This window comes from Theropithecus gelada, chromosome 7b (assembly GCF_003255815.1).
Source record: "Theropithecus gelada isolate Dixy chromosome 7b, Tgel_1.0, whole genome shotgun sequence".
Classification (NCBI taxonomy): Eukaryota; Metazoa; Chordata; class Mammalia; order Primates; family Cercopithecidae; genus Theropithecus; species Theropithecus gelada.
The window spans coordinates 52,105,854-52,130,709 of record NC_037675.1 but is presented as its reverse complement, the minus strand read 5'-3'; the positions used below and the strand labels follow the sequence as shown (position 1 = coordinate 52,130,709).

The window sequence follows — 24,856 nt, the reverse complement described above, 5'->3', positions numbered from 1 at the left end:
TTGCATATTGCCATAATCTACCAATAAAGGAGGTTCAGTAACATTTTCTTTATTCTTTCTTTATGGCTCATTTACCAGCATCCCATTTATAGAACATGATTGAAAATGCCATGCTGAGCAAGCTGTAAATATTTCTTGCAAATCCCAGCTCAGACTGGGGCTGCAGATATTTCAGATACTAATATAAATTGGAAAAGAAACAAAGCACCTTAACTTTCTGAAAGTGGTCTGTAGATTGTCAGTGGACTCTGTGTGTGTATGTGTGTGTGTGTCGGTGTGTGTGTGTGTTTGTGCACGCACACCTGTGTGTTCACTGCAGTCTAACATCTACGTTCAGCTTACTGAAATCTACAGGAAGCTTGCTCCCAACAATGGCCCCAGCAATCAGACATCCGGTGTCCTCCTCAACTTTCCAGAATACCCCAAAATCCAAAAGTAACTAAAAAGAGTCCAAGTGTTGAGCCAAAATGTTGGCAAAAAATATGGATATTTGTAAGGACACATGACCAGTCTGCTGATCAGAGGTCTGCATCATTTTTTTAAAAAACAAATGACACTTGTCCTTCACCATAAGTGAAGCAGCAGTGGCAGAAATGTTATTGAGAAGAGAGGGAGAAAAGCAACTAGAAGAGAGAAGAGGAAAAAAACCCACAAAAGTGGTATAAGAGTAGTGTGGATGAGAAGTGACAGCTGAAAATAGAAAAAGCCAAAAGCAGAAAAAGCTGAGAACAGTTTCAGGAGTCCTTCTGCTTTCTTGGGTCTCTTTGCGAATTGAGATGGGGTCTTTCCCCAGTAAAACACATATACTCATACGCACAAAAATTTTACATATATAATCTCAGGGATGCAAGTAATTTACATACTTCAGTTAGTACAGCATTCGTAATAATTTTCTTATTGTCAGGAAAAGTATCATAAAGTCTGTTCTATAACCCTGAGTGGTGTGGAATGTACATCTTTATGAAAAAAATGGTTCAAATGTCTCGGTCCTTTAGGGGGTAGATTTTTGTTATTTGGAAAACACTTTCAAGTTTAATATCTCATTTCCCCAACTATTTCAGTCCCCAAGGTATTATTATTTGGTACTAAGAAAGTAAATGCTTACTTATTTTTTGACATGAGTTTCTAGTCCTCATCTAGGAATACCCAGAAAGCTGTTGGGCAGAGCTTTGTTGCTGGCAACATATTTCTTATATCCTTGTTATATGTTATCTACTGGTGCCCAGGGAGATTTACTATTTTTAAAGTGAGACTTTGGTTTCATGTATAAATAAAGATAAGAGTTGAGGTCTGAGCCTGGGCAAAATCTTGTGGCTTATGTCTCATTTAAAGGGTATTTTGGGACAATCATGTCACCCTTGATGTACTTACAACTTCCCTTAACTCCTCCAGAAACCTCTTAGATATGACCTCTTGATGCTATACACAGTAGCTGTAGCGTTCATCACCCTCCATCAACAGAACTGCAAATAGAGGCCTGGAGCTGGTCATTTCTCTGGATTTCTGTTCTCAGCAAGGACTCCAACTGACTCAACTTTGCTATTCTGTTATATCCCACACCAGAGCAATGCCTGTAGGAATACAAGATAATACCTTTGTATCACACCTTTTTTTGTTACCAAAAGTAGACTCAAACCAAAGCCCATCCAACTGTTTTCTTGCCTAAAAATAAAGTGTTTTGTAAGCTGAATTGTGCCTGTCAGTTTTCAAATCACTTCATCTCTTTAAAAAATTAAGTTTCAGTGCTGGGCATGGTGGCTCATGCCTACCAGCACTTTGGGAGGCTGAGGCAGGAGGATCACTTGAGCCCAGGCGTTCAAGACCAGCCTGGGCAACATAAAGAAACCTTGTATCTACGAAACTTAAAAAAGTTAGCTGAGCATGGTGGTGCATGCCCTTTGGTCCCAGCTACTGGGGAGGCTGAGGTGGAAGGATCGCTTGAACCCGGGAGACAGAGGTTGCAGTGAGCCGAGATCATGCCACTGCACTCCAGCCTGGGTGACAGAGCAAGACCCTGTCTCAAAAAAAAAAAAAAAAAAAAAAAAGTTAATAGCTTCACACAAGACATTTTCGATGTTCCTGTTGGCAGTTAAAAGGGCAAAGCCCAGCTTTGCCCAGCAGCTATGGCTATGGGTCACACTCACTGCCTTCACTCCCGTGTATGCAGGAATCTTGTGGTACAGCCTTGTCAATGCGTCAGTCTTGCTACTTACTATTATGGCAAGACAGCATTCCTGTTTCTGGCCACTTTCCATATTAGGCTTAGCAGTTGAGGGCCATTCTGTTGGCCTTCAGAAGTTCATGCAACGGGCAGCACAAGCTTGCTCTAGAAACCTCTGTTCCTTCTACAGAAGCTGTGCAGGTCTCTTAGGAGACCCAGTGATCTTCCCTGTTCTAGAGTGGCCCCAAGCTGCAGAGTGTAGGGAGGAAAAAAATTCTCAATGATGTGTGGAATCGATTTCTTCCTCTTATAATGAGTTCTGAATCTGACAGTTCTTGTTTTTGTTTTGTTTTGTTTTTTTCTTGAGATGGAGTCTCACTCTGTTGCCCAAGCTGGAGTGCAGTGGCACAATCTCGGCTCACTGCAACCTCCACCTCCCAGGTTCAAGCAATTCTCCGCCTCAGCCTCCCTAGTAGCTGGGGTTACAGGCACGTGCCACCACACCTGGCTAATTTTTGTATTTGTAGTAGAGACGGGGTTTCACCATCTTGGCCAGGCTGGTCTTGAACTTGTGACCTCACGATCCACCTGCCTCGCCTCCCAAAGTGCTGGGATTATAGGTGTGAGCCACCACGCCCGGCCTCTGACAGTTCTTTATTTTACTACTGGCTGCTTTTTTCTCCCTTTTGGTTGCTGAAAGCCCTTCTGTCTCCTCTCTTTGAGGATGTTGGGAATTTGGGCTCCCAACTTGGGCTCATACTTAATCTTGGGGCTACTGGGCAATGTGGAAGGAGGGACTGGGGTCGAGTCTCCTCTGATGTGACTATTTCATAAGGAGTAATAAGATGGGGAGTTGGAGCCAGGCCTTCTTTGTTTTGATTGCAATTTTCCTTTGACTTCGGGATCCCAGCTTAGGGAAAGGAGGGATTCTCAGCTCACTTTTGGACTTCAGTTTCCCCTGCTCTCAGACATGCCTCATTTTTCCTAAAATGACTTTTTCTGTTTGTGATGAAGACAATAAAAGGGCCTAAACCCATCATCCGAAGTTAAAGAGAGGGAAATCTGACTGTTGCTACTCAACAGAAGACTAATTTTAGCTCTAGGTTGCATCAAAGAATACTTTTATTTTTCTGAGGATTGTGGAGGGGTGGGCAGTGGAATGGAACAGTGTCACAATTCCTATAAAAACTGTCCCCAAGGGGGCTGGCTTCCTTCTAGGAACTCATCCTATAGGGATTAGTGAGCAGACAGTCATCTGAAAAGATAAAATAATAATTTCTCCTTTTTTGCCCTCTAAGGTGATTTCATAGTAGGGGAGGTTGCTACAGGTCAGCCAGAATTCCTTCCTAGGCTCTTGGGTTAGTGGTTCACAATGTTTTCTCTGTGTCCTTATTTGGAGGGCCTTCTCCTGTTGCCCATAAGCATAATCCAAATTACGGGTCATCTTCAGTGATTACTGAGAATCATTCACTGCAGTCTACTTACAACTCCACCCTTCATCTCTCACTCAAGAAAACATCTAGAAATACAGGCATGTGAGAGGGAGGCTATTATAGAGATTGCTTTGAAACAACTAAGTTTATATTTAATGTAAGTCCACTGTGAAGCTTCAGGCTTCATTACTTACAAGGGACTTGGAGCTCATCTGGTGCCTATTCAGAGTGCCCACTGTGATGTGGTGGCACGGGTGGGAGAGCCCATGTTGGCACTAGGGAGTAGCAAATGTTCTGCCACCTTGGCCTCCTCTCCTGAGTAGAATGTATGAAAATAAATCTTGTTACAAGTTGCTTTTGATCATGTTTTACTTTTGTTTTAGTTTGTATATGTTACAGCCCCAACATAAATTGTAAACATTTTAGTAGTTTCCATCCCTTCCCCCACCCCATGCTTCTATCGGGCACTTTGATTCTTTCCTGCTGAAACAGAAAATATATAACCTAGCTATTAAGCATATCTCTTCTACCAAGTTTAGTTTACAAGGCAATAAAGCTACTCTGTAGGGAAAGGCTGCTGTAACCTAGCCAGATTTTCAGCACTAAAATACGCATTTCAGAATTTCATTTGGAAATCCCGAAGCAGAATGTGCTAATTCATAAGTGACAGGTAGGTCCCACCATCAGGCTACCATGAGGGTTCGACTTCCAATTTCACGTGTTTATCTGGCAAATGGATCCCTTGGGAGTCTGACCTCTCATCTTGGGTGATATTGAAAAGAAAGTGGTGATTTTTCTTTTTTTATGGGATCATTTTTGCTCAAGTCAATTCAGTTGGCCATTTCTATTCTGAATTAATCCAGACTAACAAAGGGTACCTTCTTGATTCCAACCTACAGTGTGATTAATGAGAAGATTTTGGTTGTCACTGTTTTTGCTTGACTTCGCTAAGAAACAAGTGAGAGTCAGAAGAGTACATTTTTTGCCTTGTGTATTAATAGCTACTGAACTGTCCTTGAATTTTATGCTCATGTTTCTTCTGAGGGTAGGTGGAAGGGAAAACAAAACTAAACTAAACTAATTCTCAATTCTGTTCTCGATTACTCAGACCTGGTAGAAAAGGTTGTGCAATTAATACAATTGGGGCAGGGCCACTTTGCTTTCTGCCCTGGTTGAAAACAGGGTACACCTTGTTAACTGTTTTCCTCCACAGGGAATAAATCGGGTCTAGTAAGATTCTTATCAACAGCAAGGGGTGTTATACAGTCATTTTTCCAACTGTAGACAATAGTAGTGTAAGCCAAAACCATTGGCTTGCACAGTGTGGTTTAAGTGAGGACCTGAGAGAAAAGTTAAAGCTGATTACTGCACTACAAGCAAATCCAGTCTTTGTGTTGGGACTATGAGGGTAGGAGGATGGGGAGGTGGTTGTTAAAAAGCTTAAAAAAAGACAAACTGATTTTACTACCCTACATAAAATGAAACTTCTTCAAGAAGTGTGAAACTGACTTATCTTTTCCCTTATGTTCATTTTCATGTACGCATAACTTTTCAGTTTATGAATTATTCATTTACATCGTACAGAGTCAATATTTAATTCTGGAGTAAACTTAATAACCAAGAGAAGTTCTGCTAAGATCTTTTGTAGCTGAAATGCACCTATTTTCCTATTACTCCCTTGTTAAATTTTCTGTTCCGGTCTTTGACAAAGCAAGCAGTTTTATTGCTGATGCCATTTATTCTACCAAACGCTATGATGTCTTCAGGATAGACTTTTTTTTTTTTTTTTTTAAATGGAATTCCAGTCTTTTCCTTCATTGTCTTAAGTCTTATCAGATCATATGGCTATTCCCAGAGATGAAACATTCATTCAAGATGCAATTGTAGATCATTTGAAAGTGATGGAAATAAGCCCTTTCAAAGCTTATAAAATGTCTTTTTTTCTGACACACGCTTTTAGGCTTTAGTGTCCTGGTAAGCCTTGCTGACTTGATCCCAGCGCAATTCTCTTGGAGACCAGACCCCAGCCCCACCTCCTTCCAAATCAAAAATTTCTAATATTTATTTTCTAACTAGAAACTAAAATAGGCAAGAAATCAAGAATTAATTTTCATGATGACAGTAACATTTTCTGTCCTACATATCATTAAATATTTTCCAACAGAAAAGTAGTATTCGTTACTTTCTGAGCAACTCTGAGGAGCAGGAAAGGTATTTTTTTAATCTCTTTCCTTTAAGGACTTTAAAATCCAGTGAACCAAAACTAGTCCCCAACCTTGCTTGGTAGGAGAAGAGGCTTAAGGCCCAAACTCTTAAATTCAGCATTTCCTTGAACCAGCGGTACCAAAGGCCTTTTAGCCTTCAGTGTGGAAGGACTCATCTAAATGTGTGTGAATTTGTAATAGGACTCATCTAAATGTATGTGCATTTAAAAATCGTATTAATTCCTGTTATCCCCTGCATGCACTTGTAGCAGTTAATTGCCTTAAAAGATAAAGGCACTGATTTGCATTCCAGTCGTGACAACCCTGGCCTTAGGAGCTTGTCCCGGAGTTCAGAATGGAGAGATTGGGAGCTGAGCTGTCAGGCTCTCCATTGCCTTTGCCTTCAAAGGTGGCATAGTGGAAAATGAACCACAGTCCCAGGAAGTGTGTCCCTGTAGAAACAATAGCCAGCCCTGCCAGGCACACTCAGCTTCCACTACCCAGCTCAGAGCACAGGCTTTGTAAATACTTAGGACTATCAGTGAAATACGCCACAGATGCTGTGTTTTTTAAAAAGTCTTAAAGTTTCTTTAATGAGCACTCTTCTTAAACTGATTTCTGGTTTTTTTCAGAGACTTCCTGTGCTTAGCTAAATGTGCTGCTCTTCTAAATGCACACTACAGCTCAGTTTGTTTGGGGAGCTGTGTTACTCTAGTACATTTCCTTCCTCTTCTGTCCGGGTTTACAGGGCTTTCTCCTTTCCAAAGGAAAAAAAAAACTCTACTCCAGGCTCTGAGGCTGCTGAGATCAGCTCGGCAACCTCTGCTGGGAAAGAATGGCCCACGTCTGCCCCCGTAATGGTTTTAATTAGCCGTACATTCTGCGGGATGCAAAGGTCTGCACTGGAGCAGATGGCTGGTGGGGGTGGTGGCTGGGCTATTGTGGGCAGGGGCCACACCAGGACCACAGGCTGCAGATGCTGGCCCGGCCTTGGGACTGGAAGCTGGAGATCCAGGAGGCTCGGGCCATCTGCTCTGCAGTCCAGCAAAGCAGATGTCCCTCCAAAGAAAGCATTCCAAAAATCGGTGCCGCCTGTGCAGCCGCCGTGTGCAGAGCACCCTTGTCCAGCTGTAAGACAACGCAAGAGCTGGCTACAATGGCCAGCATGACATTGAGATGCATGGCCCACAGAGTGGGTTTGAGGGGACTCCCTTTGTCTGCCTGAGGGCGTGGGGACTGTCTTGTGAGCAGCCATTTTGGGGCTGGACAACCTCTGACCTTCTCCCCTCTGCCTACTCTCAATGGGGCTGTTGGCCAGTACACTGGCATGGTAATGAGGAAGGACAAGGCAGCCCTTGCCAGCTGTGGCTGCCTAGGGGACACTGTCTGCAGGGAGGGGCCCCAGGGGAAGCCCTGATCCTAAGTTGAATTGGAAATTCATCGCCTCATCACAATCATCATGCTCAAAGCTGTAGTCCTGGGGGATTTCCTTAACTTTATTAAAGTATGATTATAAAAGTTATGTACGTGTACAGTGTACAACATGATGTTTTGATATATGGATACATTGTGAAATAACTAAATCAAACCAATTAACATATCAAGGCTGTAGCTTTTAAAGAGAGTCTCTTCTGGGTTTGTTCTTTAAAGCTGGCACTGGTCTGTCTGCTGTTTCTTCTGCCCTTGTCCTAGTTTTACACATCCAAGTAGTAAGAATAGTCATTGTAATATTTATTAACAAATGCTTGGCACTTACCGGGAATTGTTGTAAGTGCTTTCCAAATGTGAAGCACACCGTCAGAGGTACGTGTTGTTATTCATGTACTCATGAGGAAACTGAGGCATACAGAGGTTAAGTAACTTGGCCAAGGTCACACCACGAGTAAGTGGTAGAGCTGAAATTGAACTCGAGTGTGGCTCTGCAGTCTAAACCCCTAAACACATCATTTTTTCTGACTGAAATAATAATAATAGCTAAGGTTTCCTAAGTGCCAAGCATATGGCTGCATGTCCGTTTGGATGCACTGGAGTGTCCTCCTCCCTTTGTAAGGTACTGAGGGGTCGCGGAAAGTGGTAGAGCCAAACAACCCAGACAGTGTCTCTGCCAAACCCTTTTGCTTATTTGTCCACAACTGTGCCTCCAGAGTAGGGAGAAAGTGAAGTCCCACAGGATGATTTTTATGTGTATTAATATCCATTCTTTCTCCAGTGAGAGGCTACATACATTTCAAGGGAATAAATAAATCTTATGAATTCAGTCTTGTGAACACATCTCAGCCATTGTCCCTTGCTTTCCCCCTACTTTTCCAAAGATTTTTGTGATAATCGTCCTTCTAGTGCTCATGGCAGATCTGTGTCTACAGGCCACCTGCCAGGCTTCCACTGTGCTGCGAAAGCCATCAGCAATTGAAGGACCCTCTTCCAGAATGATGCCTCCCTTTACTGGTGGTGTTCCAGTAACCGAATGATTTAATACCTCCCAGCCTTCTAACCTCCTTCTCTCCCTGCTTTTTAATTGGAACTACTGGCTCCAGGCAGTGAGAATGAAAATAAATGAGCTGTGAATGAATTGAATCTTCCCCCACCCACCCCCCTGAAATAGCAATTTAATAACAAATGCTCAACCACCCTGTGCTTTTCTCCGTCTGATTAAGGGAACAGATCCTTGGTGGAGACTAGGTAGGAGGAAGCACAGAATTCCTCATATCTGTGTGGCAAGCCCCATCTCCAACTGAGGTGGTCTTGGAATGAAAATGTAGCCATAAGTATAAGCCTGTTTCTCCTTTTAGCAGGGTGGTCCTGGCTGGATCTGTGTTTCTTACAAAGGAATTCTTGGGATACCGCTACTCCCAGAAGACTTTAAAACATGTTTAAAGTGACTCGGTGCGGTGACTCACACTTGTAATCCCAACACTTTGGGAGGCTGAGGTGGCTGGATCACTTGAGTCCAGGAATTCAAGACCAGCCTGGGCAACATGGCAGAACCCCATCTCTACCAAAAAAAGTACAAAAATGAGCCTGGTGTGGTAGCAGACACCTGTAGGTGGGTCGGCGGGGAGGGCCAGAGGATCACCTGAGCTTGGGAGGTTGAAGCTGCAGTACAGAGTGAGACTCTGTCTTAAAAACAAAACCAAACAAAAACCATGTTTATCCTTTTCCCCCAACCTCCACCCCCACTTGCCTTAAGATTTTGTGTGAAATCATTGAAGATGAGGATGCTGTCTGGGCTTTTGAAGGCTGTGCCATATCTGACACTTTTGGGTTGGACCTCCTCAAGAATGTCTCTTTGGGATGGTCTCAGTGCACAAGGCAGGTCACAGTTGAGTGTCTCTGATCTTGCCGCAGTCTGCTAAATTTAGGAGGCTTTGGCATCCAACATTCACCAGCCTGAGCAGCACCTGGGCTTCCCACCAAACCTCCTCATCTGTCAAAATATGGGGAGATGTTGCAGATGCTGCAGAGCAATATTTACCCAAAGGAGGGAGCTTCCCTTTATCCCACCCCCAAGTCACAGGAAATGAATTTAGTGAAATCTTAGTGGGCAAATAAATAGTGAGAGTTATACCTGTTTCTGTTGCATAAACAACATTTATAACAGTAAAAGAATAAAAGGAAATTGTTTCCCATGATCCTTCAACCAAGATGCATCTGTTTTTATTATCTCCGTTTCCTTCCAGCCTTTGTCTAATTGTATAAACATTTTTTCATTGTATAGATAGCATTTTTGTAATGGTCTTTCATTTAACGTTTCATAAGATGCTTTTCCATGTTCGTATATGGTTTTCTAATTATGCTTTTAATGGCTACATTATAATGTATCATTATACTTTAGGCTGTTGTTGAATATTTAAATTGTTTTTAATACTTTCTTGTTACAAAAAGTGCTGTGATGTACATATTTACACATATGGCTTTTCTTCCTCGATTTTATTGTCTTTGAATACCAAGTGAAATTATTGGACCAAAAAGTATGAACATTTTTATTGCTTTTGATACATAAAGCCATTACGTTACTAAAAGTAATAACCATTTACAGTGCTACCCATGACATATAAACAGACCTATTTTAAATCATAACCTTGATGATAGTAGAAGTCATATCTTAAATACTTTGCTAATTTAATAGGAACAAAATGACCTTTTTGTGGGAACAAAATGACTTCTTGGTTTTAATCTTTCTTTGATTGCTGTTGAGATGAACCTTCCCACATGGTTTTTTTGTTTGTTTGTTTGTTTGTTTGTTTGTTTTTTTAAATTATGTAACCTCTTATGTGAATTGTCTGTGTTTCTTGCTTCTCTGCTGGGAAGACTTGGCATTTTTCTTACAAATGTATATGAATGACAGATACCTCCCCAGGCCGACCCAATTGAATACGTTAAGTTTAAATATGGAAATTAAAATACATTCTGCATGTATCATATAAACATATGTCCAATAAAAATAACAAAATTGTATAGAGCTTACTATGTGCCAGGCACAATTCTAAGCACTTTACCATAACTCCATGAAATACGTACTACTTCGTTCCCATTTTAGAGACAGAGAACCTGAGGCAGAAGTCGTCAGAAGCTTGCCTAAGGCCAACCTGATAGGGAAGCCATGATTTAGCACCAGGCACTCTGGCTCCTAAGTCTACGCAGTGGCCCCCGTACTCGATCCCTTATTAGTTAGGAGTAAGAATCCAGGGAAGAAGGCAGCAGGGAAGTGCTATCCCAGAGAGTGAATCAGACATAGGCACCCAGTCCCATAGATTCGTAAGATGTTGGAAACAGTATATTGGAGCATCTTCTCTGAATCTCTGAATTCTGTGCTCACTATTTTCAGATGAACTGAGAAGTAAATGAGCCAATGCTTTAGTAATGACAAGGATTTTTCGAAGGTGTGTATGTTGCATTTTTACAGCTGTATATTCCAACTGGGACTCTCTTTATGTTTTGGGGCCAGTGATAACATTCTCCTGCCATTTCTCCCATTTGTTTCTGCTGTTAGAAATCATCCCGTTTGAGATTTGGTAGGTTTTGACCAATGGTTCTGAGACCATAAAACTCTATTTTATTAGTCATAGGTGGAATTAGTGGATTTAGTTCTGGGGTGTTTCCAACTGGTATGCTAAATAATGAATTTTCATAATTTTGGATGCCAGAGTAGTATGAGCATTTAAATTGTCTGCTGTGTTGAACAGGGAAATAAATGTGGAGGGACAGACAGGCAGGATGATTTTGTTCTTTTAAATTTTCTTATGCAAAAACAATTTAATTCTGACCAGAAATGAGAATATAAGAAAATTTATGAAGGACTGTTGACTTTACCGTTCACTCCCCATCCCCACCATGCCTCAGACATCCACTAGATTGGAGAGACGTCTTTATGTAGAAATGTAGGCTCAGTGAGCTGATGAAATCGTTATCACAAGCAAAAATCACACCGTGTCCTAATTCCTAATTCATTTTTCATTGATACTGTGTTTATTAGTGACTTTCCATTGTAATCTGCATGAATTGTAGTGAACTTCAGCATTTTGAGTTATGGCCTTTTGGTGTCTTCCAAACAAGTTTGTCTTCCAAACTGCTGACTGTTTGTCAGCAGTAACCCATCTCAGCATTGTCAGTTTGGTATGGTCAAATTAAATGAACTCTCTGAATTGGTACTATCTTAAGTATCTAAGTAAAACATGGACCTGTGAAACCATGATAGGTGGTTGGACCTCATTTAAGAGGAGAGAACTACCACTATTGAGTGTGGAGAATAAAGTAGATGAGGGTAGATTGCCTGAAAGAAGAATTTCAACTCATATTAACTTGAATGAACTACTGGAAAACAACATTTCATCTAAAAATTTTATGTGGCATACCATCTGTCATGAGGAATCCAAGTTCTAGAGACAGGTATTAATTAGGCTGACTTTCCTGTCGAGTTTATTTTCGGATTCTAAGAAATCAAGTAATCTTGTACAGGTCAGCTACCCAGAAAATGTGCTGGTTATTTGTTATCAAAGGCAGCTTCATTCATAAAGCTGGATCACTGCTATGACAGCAGCCACATTTGGAAAGGGCGATTCACCTTTTCTAGCAGGGTTTTCTTTGATGGTTGTAGTAACCCCCCGTAACAGTGATTAGTTTTAGGCAGTTTGCTGGAGAGGATAAAGCCATTTGCTGGAAGCCACAGCCACCGTGGACCTACTTGTTGCAACTGGTCAAAAGATGACCTGTACCGTCCCCAGCCAGTGGAGCAAGGGCTGAATTTTGGTCCTGACCTGTGCCCTTAGCAGGTCACTTTTGTGCAGGACACAAATTACAACTGTATGCTGTGACTTTGGAGAAGAGGCAGGAGTAATGAAGCATGATAAGGTGGCAAAATGGTCCAATTCAGATAAATTGAACTGCCTTTAATGTAATTTACTGATAATGTACATTTTACTTACACTTTCTCTAGCCTACTTATTTTAAGTTGCATCTCTCTCCTCACTATGCCACAGATAAACCAGGCTCATTCTTGCCTTCTTGCTTCAGCACATAACAACTGTCCCCTTCTTTTCATTTGGCTCTCTGCAGTTCATCCTTCAGGTCTCAGTTTAGACATTGCTTCTTCCCGGTCTACCAAGTCTAAAGTATCCCATCTGTGTAGCCACATAGCATCCTGAACTTCCTTGTCGTAGCGCTTAAAATACTACCCTGTTGTATTTCCTGTTTTCTTGTCTGCTTGTCTTCATTAGCATATAAACTTCTTGAGGCAGGAAATATGTTTGTCCTGTTCATGGTTGTTTGTGGTTGTATTACCAAGACTTAGCACAGTACCTAGCACAAAAAGAAGCACTCAGTACACATTTATTGAAGAATAAATTCATAAATGCATGTGTACAGATACTTGTTGGTTGATGATACTGGATATTTGCTTTGGCTGGGTTTAATTGGTTGTGATAGGTTTTGCTGTTGAATAAGTGACCTAGTAAATGAGGACAAATCATTGGTGAAATGCTGCAGAAGGCTGTGTGGTGTTTCTTAGGAGTCTCATCCTGACTGGCTGGTTAACTGAAGAGCACTCATCTAGATGGATACACTAGAGAGTCCTGAAATTATCTGACTCACTTAGATGATGATTTCAGAGCCAGAGAGTGATCTGCTCTAGGAAAAGCTAGGATAGTTCTTTCTGAATAAGTTATAAAGCACACTAATCTTCTCTTGCCTCCTCTAGCACTGGAAGACGCAACGCAGTGAGGAGTATGAAGCGGAAGGTAAGAGCCGAGTGTGTCAGGACGTGCCTGGAAGGGAAGGGCTGCCAGGTGCTCTCCACACCCTGTCTTTCTGATCTCTTATGCTGGAGGCCAGCTGGGAATTAACATTAAGAAAAACAGCAACAAAAAATTTATTCACAATTGATAGCTTTTAGTTTTAAAATCCTAGCATTTAATATCGTGCAAGAGATGGTAACTGAGATACATAATTTCACTTACGGGCTAATTTCTCTGTTAACCAGACTTTCAGATTAATTTTATAACAGTCCTAAATAGTGACCTATTAAAATGCATCCTTTGGCCAGGCACAGTGGCTCACGCCTGTAATCCCAGCACTTTGGGAGGCTAAGACAGGAGGATCACTTGAGCCCAGGAGTTCATGACCAGCCTGGGCAACATGGCGAACCCCATCTCTACTAAAAATAGCCAGGTGTGGTTAGCACGTGCCTGTCATCCCAGCTACTCAGAAGGCTGAGGTAGAAGAGACTCTGTCTCAAAAAATAAAAATAACAATGTAAATTAATTAGTTAATTTAAAAATGCATCCTTTGACAAGTTTCAAATGTGTTTCAGAAGCATCAGAACACGTTGATCCTCTGGCCACAAGATGGCACTGTGGTTCAGCTAACAGAACCTCAGCCCACTTCACAACCCTCTGTGGATTAACTGTACTTAAGTGTAATTACAACCTGTTCTCTAGGTTGAAACGCCACAGCAGTAATGGGCTTAATTCCTGTCAGTAAAGAGTGGGAGTAGCACTAAATATGCCTTTCAACCCTCTGAGGTTCTTCCAAGCACACAAAATTGTGCCAGTAATTATCTCATGTTTAAGTAATGACTTTACAGAATCTCTAATGTGTAAAGCAAAATTTACAAGTGAGGGCTTTTAATAGAGAATAAATAAGCAGTTTTGATTTTTAAATAAGTAGTTTGATCCTTAAGTCTTCAAATGAAATTTGCCTTAATGTATAGATAACTGGGAACTTACAGCTTGCAACCATTGATTTTTTTTTTTTTTTTTTTTTTTTCAGTTGAACTGTTGGTTTCTGTATGTCAGAATATTCATATGTAAAGATTTGGGAACAGGCTAATCTTGACACTTTTTTTTTTTTTTTTTTGAGATGGAGTCTTGCTCTGTCGCCCAGGTGGAGTGCAGTGGCCGGATCTCGGCTCACTGCAAGCTCTGCCTCCCAGGTTCACGCCATTCTCCTGCCTCAGCCTCCCAAGTATCTGGGACTACAGGCACCCGCCACCACGCCTGGCTAATTTTTTTGTATTTTTAGTAGAGACGGTGTTTCACCGTAGCCAGGATGGTCTCCATCTCCTGACCTCATGATCCACCCGCCTTGGCCTCCCAAGTGCTGGGATTACAGGTGTGAGCCACCGCGCCAGGCCATCTTGAGACTTTTATCATGAGATTATTTTCTTTTCAGTAAAAGATGCTGTAGTACTTAGACTGGAAAGAAAGTGGAGGTAATACATTCTGGTAGCTATAGCTGAGATCGAGCTTATAGAGTTCTCGATAATGGCCCTCAACCAGCCTTCTCTTATGATCACTGTAGCCTAAGCTTGTGATGTGCTCAGTATTGAAATAAAACAAACCTAGAACTTTGCAATAGTGCACAGGAGATTATATTTATTACACAGTAATGACTGTCAGGGAGCCAAAAAGTACCCATTTACTCTAGTTGCAGCCTTAGAACCATTGATTCTGTTTCATGGGAGCTTCAGGACCAAATCAAAATGGAATTGACATTTATTGTCTTTTTCATATAATATTGATTTTCAGAAAGCACAGTTTTCTTTAAGAATAGGCACTCTCTCTTTGTAATTCCTTTGGAAACCGTGCAACATTTGCTTCTCTCTCAGGCCAGTTAAGGTTTTGGAACCCAGATGACTTGAATGCTTCACAGAGTGGATCTTCGCCTCCCCAAGACTGGATAGAAGAGAAACTGCAAGAAGTTTGTGAAGATTTGGGGATCACCCGTGATGGTCACCTGAACCGGAAGAAGCTGGTCTCCATCTGTGAGCAGTACGGTTTACAGAGTGTGGATGGAGAGGTGAGCCTTGCAGTGTAATTCAGGAATAATAGTGATGGTAAAAGCGTAGCTGGCCACAGGCTAGGAACAGCTGTGGTGTGGCTCTCTGCAGCTTGTTTTTTCCTATGAAGTCATTCATAAAGATTTTTTTCCTAAGAAGTCATTCATAAAGATTTTTTTCCTAAGAAGTCATTTTTCCTAAGAAGTCATTCATACAGATTCTGTCATTGAGGAGCTCTTGTTGTGTTGTGGAAAAGAAAAACTGACAAGGGCTGACACTTACCCAGCTATTGCAAACTCACTGTGCTAGGCAGGTTACCCCATGTGAAACTGTCAGGCACTAGCTCTGTGTAGCCATGATGTCACATGTATTTGTAGAGGTGCCATTCGCAGAGTAAAATGTGGGAAACATGTGGAGGAAGAATTAAGCAAGGATTTCAGTAGATTTGAGTTGGGGGAGTATTTTGTAGGCCAGAAGGATAAATTTAAGTTTTTGGAAAGAACATCTCAATATCATCCCTGAGTTCTTAAGCAGATTGAGCAATATAGAGAAAAATCTTGCTTGCTGACGAGGAGCTAAACTGCTTTTACATATTGGCATGAAGAGAGCCTTGGGTGAGAGCAGCCAGCAGCCATCACAATATTCTGGTCATGAGAAAATGGTAAAGGGTAGATTGGTTGTTTTGAAAGTACTAAGAAGAGTTTTGAAGGAGCCCCCAAAAGACTCTTCTTTGGGAAAACTCTGAGCTTTATGTTTTCTAAAAAATTAAGAGAGGAACTGGTAGGACTGGGTGCATGAATAGCCGTGAAACATAAGAACAGAAATAATTCTAAGATGTGCCTTTCAACGAGCTGAAAATAAGGCCTGGAGAGAGTTAGGTTAGGGCTACAGTTGTCGCTTTGGGAATCTTTGATTATGATGATATTTGAAACCATGCTTTCTGCTTGCTCAGGAAATAAGTGGTATTATTTTTCTAAACAAATAATAGAAATATTTGTTTAGTGGTATTTTTCTAAACAAATAATAGCTTTTGCTTTATTATCAAAAGCTTCCAAGTAGCCTGACTTACAGAAATTTTTTGTTGTTGTTTTCCCCTTCTTCCGTGTGTATTTGACCATTATATACCCTTTGTTTATCTTTTTAATGGCTCAGTGGTCATTTATTTTTCATTGGTGACTATTGAGTCATAAAATTAAATTTATTCTCCTGAATTGTAAATCAGTGCAGTATGCAGAATCTTGGGTTGTTTTTGCCAAAAAATATTGCACAAACTTGGATTATTTATCTAAAACCAATTCTTGGAATAAATTGTAGCCGTTTGTGGAAAGCTGCATTTTCTTCTGTGGTGGAGTTTCCAAAGCTCAGGAAAAGAAATAGCACATTTAGTTATTTTCCTCTGGCCTGAGGACAAGCAGTGTGAATACAGCTTTTGCTTAGTGTTTTTCCTGCTAAAGAAAAATAGTGAAATACTGTAGTACTTAGTATTACTAGCTCTAAACCACAGAGGAGCTGGAAGTTCAAGATGATCTCATTTACTTGGAATCCTAAAATTTTACAACTGAAAGCCATTTTAGATTTAGTCACCTCTCATTGTATAGGTAGAGAGAGTGAAATCATGGCTGTTCCCTGCTTTGATGAAGGGGAAGTAGAGTCACTGTCTTATGCCTGTAACTAGCACACTCTTTTCCAAAAGCAAGAACAGTGATGGGGCAGAGATGCAAACTAGCATGCTTGATGCCAAATCTGGCCCCAATCCTATTTTATTTGTCATGCCCAGTGTTCTTAAAATTGAACTTTTTGCTACATTGAAAAAAAAAAAAATCAGGAGATTTTTCTCAAAATCCAAAGATTGGGCTCCATTTTGTGGACAGTAAGATGCAGCCAGCTCCTTTGGAGAGAACACGCACCCCTGTGTTCGGTTTCCCAGCACTCACTACTTTCTGATGTCTTAAACCCATCTCGCCTCATTCATTGACATCATTTTCCGGCCCTCTTTGAGTGTGTGGGTTTGTGATTATTTTCCAACTTACACTTTCATAAACCAACCATCCAAAGACCTGGTCCATGTATCCTGGGGAATTAGAATGTCCTCACAGTTCCAGAGACAGCTCCTGCTCGACGTGTAGAGCGTGCCCCAGTTGCCCATTTAACCAGCATTGTTTTCTGCCTAGCCCCCCCGGTCTTCTGAATCCACACTGTTGTTATTCATCACTTGCCCACTCCACCACCTAAAATAACTGGAAGGACTTCCCAGGTGCAAGGTCTTTAGGCAGTCTGGAAGTGGTGCACTGATTTGGCTAATGTCACAGGTCAAGCAGTGTGGATCTAAGGTTAGAGCCAAACTTTTAACCTTGTTAACTTCAGTCAACACACCTGGACTTGACTGTAATTTCTGGTATGATGGTCCTGAAAGCCTTGTCCTCTAGGAGAGTATTATTTTGGTTGATAAGAATAGGATAGAAAAGTTAAGGGATCTTGGCAACCTCAGAATCTTTCCCCAAATATCTCTCCATTGATTTGATCCTCTTTTAGGATTGTTGCTTCTTGCAAACGTTTCCACTCCTTAGAAGGGTTTTCTTGTTTTAGAGTTCCCTCCAGAGGAAGTAGTATGAAAGCAAGAATGGAAACTGATGTTTCCTATTGGATATGAATCGGGGGGAAGAAACATTTGAGATAAAAGAATTGCCTCAAGCCCTTACACGAAGAATGAAATCAACAATAATGAGATTGTGTAAATCCTAGCAGTAGTCCAGATTTACAAAATGAATATTAAAATTTTGAGAATGTGTTGCAGAGAATTTAGGTCTGTGTTAGAATGAGTCCAGTTATAGGCTCAAATGCAACAAGAGCAATTTGTTGCTTATTCTGTCTGCTTACTGCTCAGTGGCGTGGGCCTCAACTGCAAGCTTGTTAAAAATGCTGCATCTGAATCCCCACCAACAGACTTACTATATTAGAGTCTTCATTTTAACAAGCTCTCCAAGAGATTTCCGTTTTGTACATTGGAGGCATGTTCCTGTAGAAACATTTTAGCCCCCAGAATAAAGAAGAATCTGACAGCTAGTAGGAGGGTTTTGCCTTTCCTCCTCGTTCTGTGGCTTCAATGATTCACGTTTCTCTGTTCACCTTCCCATTCCTCTGTGGAGCTAGGGAACCAGCCATTCCCAGGCAAACTTCTAGATGGGGCTGTAGCCCAATCTTTCCTTCCCTATTACAGGATAGGGGCTATTTGATTACCATTCGAGAGTGCAGACTAGCCAGTCAAAACTCCCTTGCCTTTACATCTCTTGGAACCCATCTATTGCACACACATAAAATCTTTGTTTCTCCTGCGCTAAAACATTAAAGCAAAAAGCCAACACACTCAGTATGGTTACAAGTAAGGTTCTAAACCCCAGGTTATGGATTTCAGAACCCAAATCTGAATTGTAATCAGATCATTGTAATCTGTCCCAGACCAAATTCTGCTGTGTTAGCATACCAGTTTCAAAAATTCAACATAAAGAAAATATCACCGAGGGTCACCACAGTGTAAAGGTGTAACAGATGTCTAACCACTTTCTGCTGTTATGACACTGGGAAGCTGTACCCTTTTTTTTGTTTTGTTTTTAAGACAGAGTCTCGATCTGTTGCTCAGGCTGGAGTGCAGTGGCGTGATCTTGGCTCATTGAAAACTCCGCCTCACGGGTTCACGCCATTCTCCTGCCTCAGCCTCCCAAACAGCTGGGACTATAGGCACCCGCCACCACGCCCAGCTAATTTTTGTATTTTTAGTAGAGACGGGGTTTCACCGTGTTAGCCAGGATGGTCTCGATCTCCTGACCTCGTGATCCACCTGCCTCGGCCTCCCAAAGTGCTGGGATTATAGGCATGAGCCACCATGCCTAGCCAGAAAGCCGTATCTTTGTATTATTTAGGTAATTTTTTAAAATTTGTAAGAATAATGTGTAACAACATTAAAGACTGCCTATTGTAGGAGTGTGAGTAAAAGAGAATATAGTTAATTGCTAAATTGCATAAGATTATGAAGATGTTGGAAATTGACTTTTATTTAGTTTGTGTGAAGGAGGAGGTCATATCATTACTCAAAATGGAAATCAGTAAAATGAGGATAAAGGGGCATAATTATATTTCTGGAGTCCTGGGACCAACCATGGTGCTGATTACTATTGGCCAGAAGTATACTTTGGGTCTTGTGTTGTTTTCAACGAAGTATTTAAAATATGTGGTGACTCTTTTCTAGATGCTTGAGGAAGTATTCCATAATCTGGATCCTGACGGTACAATGAGTGTAGAAGATTTTTTCTATGGTTTGTTTAAAAATGGAAAATCCCTTACACCATCAGCATCTACTCCATATAGACAACTAAAAAGGCACCTTTCCATGCAGGTAAAAAAATAAGCAAAAGTGCTTTCTTTGTGAATAAAAGTTAGAACCCATTTGAGTAATGTCTAATAAATTAATCTGTTGTCTGAAACAAAATACTAAAGAAAGAGAGGGAAGCAAAAGAAGAATTAGAAAGCCTTAACCATTAGGAAGGGAAGGTTGGGTTTGAGAAATGACCATAAATTACAATGGGAAGACCACTAATTATGCCTTGTCATGTCAGCTCTGGGTCAGAAGAAACCTGGTGTTAATTAGGGATGTATCTCGTCTATGTCATAGAACTCTCTACCAAAACAGTTGGTCTTGATAAGCTCTGTAGGCTTGACTCACTTGGGAACAGAGATCAGAGAGGCTGCACGACTTTTTTCCTGGCACGGTAAATTAGAGGAACATGCCTTCTACCCATCGTGGTCAGGACTGACCAATATCTTGTTGAAATACCTGGAATCAAGCCAGGCTTACTTAAGTCTCTTCCTCCTTCCAGTCTTTTGATGAGAGTGGACGACGTACCACAACCCCATCAGCAATGACGAGTACCATTGGCTTTCGGGTCTTCTCCTGCCTGGATGATGGGATGGGCCATGCATCTGTGGAGAGAATACTTGACACCTGGCAAGAAGAGGGCATTGAGAACAGCCAGGAGATCCTGAAGGTGTGGCAGCTAAAATTGAGAAAAATGACAAACCGAAGAAGGGTTGAAAATTTTCAATTTTTTTTTTTGAAAACCGTGATTTGATTTTATTTCTCCCTAATGGTACATCTGTTCACAAGGTCTCAAAGATAAGAGGTAACTTTTTTTAGCCCTTTTAAGTAGGAGCCTTTTGTTAAGTATTTTCCATGTTTTTAATCCCCAGATTATTGACATGAGAAATACTCTTACATTGTGTTTATTTACAGGGCCAGATAGTTTTGTTGTTGTTTGTTTTGTTTTGTTTTTTTGAGATGGAGTCTTGCTTTGTCACCTGGGCTGGAGTGTAATGGCGCGATCTCGGCTCACTGCAACCTCTACCTCCCTGGATTCAGGCGATTCTCCTGCCTCAGCCTCCCAAGTAGCTGGGACTACAAGTGCACACCACCATGCCCAGCTAATTTTTGTATTTTTAGTAGAAACGGGGTTTCACCATGTTGGCCAGGATGCTCTTGAACTCCTGACCTCAAATGATCCGCATGCCTCGGCCTCCCAAAGAGCTGGGATTATGGACGTGAGCCACTGCACCTGGCCAAGATAACTTCTTTTCTTTTTAGCACAAATAACCATGTTATGCTTTCCTTAGAGAAAACTTAACTATGTTCTAGACTGATAGCTGTTCCTAAGCAATCACTAAAGCAATGGAATTGTCTAGTTTCTGGATCATTGTCAGCTCTCAGAGTTTGTATAGCCTTCACGTTTTCTGCTTTCAGAGGATGGAATAAGTGATTCGTTTTTGAATTTATGCCTTGCTCTGATTTCTAGGCCTTGGATTTCAGCCTCGATGGAAACATCAACTTGACAGAATTAACACTGGCCCTTGAAAATGAACTTTTGGTCACCAAGAACAGCATTCACCAGGCGGCTCTTGCCAGCTTTAAGGCTGAAATCCGGCATTTGTTGTGAGTTGAGCAGAAGGTTCGCCTGCCCCATTCCCTTTCCTACTTGTCCAGCAAGTCATTCGGATGCCTTGGATAGACATCCTTCTATTCTGTATGCAAATGTCGCTCATCTTCTATCCAACTGCTGCACACATCTTCCTTAAACTACAGGCAAATTAAGGAGAACTTAGATTGACATGTGGGCTTTTGAAGGGAAAGGTGGAATGCCTTTTTGCTTTGGGAGGGTTTTGGTTGTCTTGGTTTTGCTTCTGCATTGATGCAAGCCAGATGAGAGCTTTTCTGGGTCTACTTGTTGCTTAGAAACAGTTTCCCATTAACTCAGTGTACTTATGATCCTAGGGAACGAGTTGATCAGGTGGTCAGAGAAAAAGAGAAGCTACGATCAGATCTGGACAAGGCCGAGAAGCTCAAGTCTTTAATGGCCTCGGAGGTGGATGATCACCATGCAGCCATAGAGCGGCGGAATGAGTACAACCTCAGGTGAGGCCAGCAGTGAGGCTCCTCCTCACCCACCACCCTAGCCCAGCGCAGTGGCGCCTGCAGTTGCAGGGGCAGAACAGTGCACTGGGGACTCTGCTGGCCAGCCTGTTGGCCACACCTGGCTGGAGTGACTCAGATGTGTCAAGCCCTAAGGGAAAGCTGGGTACACTAGAGATTTTATCCAGGTGCTTTTCATCTCTGTGCCTCTGTGTTTCCATTTTTGGTAGATCGATACTGGGACCTCTGAAAGACGTGATGGCAGCTTGTCCATTTTTCTTCCTTACAGGAAACTGGATGAAGAGTACAAGGAGCGAATAGCAGCCTTAAAAAATGAACTCCGAAAAGAGAGAGAGCAAATCCTGCAGCAGGCAGGCAAGCAGCGTTTAGAACTTGAACAGGAAATTGAAAAGGCAAAAACAGAAGAGAACTATATCCGGGACCGCCTTGCCCTCTCTTTAAAGGTAATCATCTTATTAGTTCTGTGGTCTGCATCCCTGCTGGGAACACCACGTGGAAAACTACAGCTTTGGAAGTGGCATGTTTGCACAGGGTTCAGTCCAAAAATCCTCTAAGTTTGCCCAGCTGAGTCTTCACCCAGACTTGGCAGGGCGCTGCTAAAATCTGGATTTCAGCAGGGCTACCCAGGCTCCTGCTTTGCTCACGGTATTGATTAGCATATCTTGTTCTTCTCTCCCACTGCGGGTTCACTAGGTCTTCAGGGCTGTTTGGCACCTGGCTGACCCCTTTGTTCCTCCCGCTGCTACTCCAAACCTGGCCCTCACCCTCAGATCCCCGTCTCCTTGCCTGCCCGCCCCCCTCATTCTCAGCAGATGGTCTTGCCTCCTGCTGCATGGATGCCTGTTTCTCCCGGCCTCCAAATGTGCCTTTTCTTCTCTGTTTTGAGATGGGGTCTCACTCTGTCACCCAGACTGGAGCGCGGTGGTACAGTTATAGCTTACCACAGCCTCAAACTCCTGGCCCCAAGTGATCCTCCAGCCTCAGCCTGCCAAGTCGCTGGGACTATAGGCTCATGTTATTATGCTCAGCTAATTAAAAATGTGTTTTGTAACCCCAGCACTTTGGGAGGTCGAGGCGGGTGGATCACTTGAGGTCAGGAATTCGAGACCAGCCTGGCCAACATCGTGAAATCCTGTCTCTACTAAAAATACAAAAAATTAGCAGGGCATGGTGGTGCATGCCTGTAATCACAGCTACTCGGGAGGCTGAGGCAGGAGAATTGCTTGAACCTGGGTGGCAGAGGTTGCAGTGAGCAGAGATTGTGCCACTGGACTCCAGCCTGGGCGACACAGCAAGACTACATCCAAAAAAAAAAAAAATTTATAGAAACGGGGTCTCATTATGATGCCTAGGCTGGTATCGAACCCTGGCCTAAAGTGATCCTCCCACCTTGGACTCCAAATGTGCCTTGTCGCTCAAACATCCTCCCCTCTTTCCTGTGCCTCAGTGAAAGAAGTGATCTTTCTCTTTACCGGACTCTTACACCAGATAATAAGGTGCAAGGGCTCTGGAGTCAGGCTGCCTGGTTCAGATCTGGGTACCACCACTTACTGAAAACTTAGATCAGGTTCCTCAGCCTGATGGGCACCATAATAATACCTACCCTATCGCATTGATGTGGGGACTAAATGAGATGATGCACATACAGTGTCTGGGAAATAATAAGTACGTACAAAATGTTTGCTGTTACTGCTATCATGAAAGGTTCTTGAAACTCCATACATCAAAAACTGAGCTAATTATCACTCCCTAGCCATCCAACTATTTCATCTCGTGAATTTCTCCCTAATCAACATCAACACCATGAGGTGTAAGTCTCAGAAGCTAAAATTCTTTGTCATCTTCCCTCATCATTACTCATCAGTCTGTAAGTTACATTGATGCTCTGAAGTGACTCTCAGATTTATCTCCTTCCTCTGCATTTCCCCAGCCTCTGATTAGGTTCAGAATTCATCATGATGTCTCAGCTAATTAATGTGTATCCTGAACAGTTCTTTCTTCCATTTCTTCCACCTCCATATGGCTACCAGTTACTCAACTAAAGATCAGTTACAATCATGCTGTTACCACCCTTTGCAAAAAAACAACAAAAACAATGTGTTAACAGTCAAGGCTCCTGAAAGGCAGCTCGTCCTCATACCTTTCAAACTTGAGCTGCTGCCAGCAAGTCCCAGTGCCATGCCCTCCTCCACCCCACTGCCCCTACCTCAGTTTTCTCTGTGCCCCAGAGGGCAGAGCACATTTATGCTCCTTCATGGCTTTCCCCAACACTGCAGGCCAGATCACCTTTTCATTCCCATTACATTTACTTGTTTCTTGCCAAGAGAGAGCACATTTCCTGTTGGGTCATACGGAGTTGTATCCACATCTGCCTCCCTCCCCAAGATAGCAATAGTATCTGATTTGTCAATCTCCAGAGCACCAGCACTTCCTGATACACAGATTACTCCATATTGTTCTAGCCTCTCCATTTAGACGTACTTTGAAAGATTAATGTTATAGAACTGGCATTTTAGGGGAAGGTGGTGTTTTTTAAATGCTCCAAGTACATTATTTTTTACTTATATTGCTATATGAGGGTATGAACTAGAATATACTAAAAATATACTGGCTCTGTATTCTTTTGGCAAAATGTACTTTAAAAATGATGTTCTTCCAATTAGCCTTTAACACGGGAAAAGAAAAATGTCAAATGGCATGTCTGTCTGTGTGTGTTAGCAAATGTGGTTGGAAATCTTCCTTAAAAATACTATATATACAGATCCTTTTAAGTTTAAAAAAAAAACTTTTGTGGGTTTTAGTCGATGTGTTATTTTATTATAATATTTAAACATATACAAATTATGAGCAATGTATATGTACAGTTTTTACATCTTTAAACCAAAATAAATTTATACATTAAATATATACCAAATCATAATATCAATAAATTGATTATAGAGTTACTCTACTGTTTTTTGTTTTTTTTTTTTTTGAGATGGAGTCTCGCTCTGTCACCCAGGCTGGAGTGCAGTGGCGTGATCTCGGCTCACTGCAAGCTCCGCCTCCCATGTTCACGCCATTCTTCTGCCACAGCCTCCCAAGTAGCTGGGACTACAGGCTCCCGCCACTACACCCAGCTAATTTTTTGTATTTTTAGTAGAGACGGGGTTTAACCGTGTTAACCAGGATGGTCTTGATCTCCTGACCTCGTGATCCGCCCGCCTCTGCCTCCCAAAGTGCTGGGATTACAGGCGTGAGCCACCATGCCTGGCCTAGAGTTACTCTACTTTTTGTACTTTTTCTGAGTTCTCTTTTGCTGGCAGCTGAACA

The 24,856-nt window shown here is 41.9% G+C and overlaps 1 protein-coding gene across 3 annotated transcripts in view; it reads left to right on the top strand.

The window, feature by feature from the left end:
- NIN (ninein) overlaps positions 1 to 24,856 on the top strand; it is a 109,957-nt gene that overhangs the window by 36,721 nt on the left and 48,380 nt on the right. For all 3 annotated transcript variants that reach the window (XM_025391888.1, XM_025391890.1, XM_025391889.1), the window contains exons 6-12: positions 12,991 to 13,030; positions 14,899 to 15,089; positions 19,313 to 19,459; positions 19,941 to 20,108; positions 20,910 to 21,046; positions 21,386 to 21,526; positions 21,813 to 21,987. In XM_025391888.1, the coding sequence (XP_025247673.1) occupies positions 12,991 to 13,030; positions 14,899 to 15,089; positions 19,313 to 19,459; positions 19,941 to 20,108; positions 20,910 to 21,046; positions 21,386 to 21,526; positions 21,813 to 21,987 (999 nt within the window). The remainder of the gene's footprint in view (positions 1 to 12,990; positions 13,031 to 14,898; positions 15,090 to 19,312; positions 19,460 to 19,940; positions 20,109 to 20,909; positions 21,047 to 21,385; positions 21,527 to 21,812; positions 21,988 to 24,856) is intronic.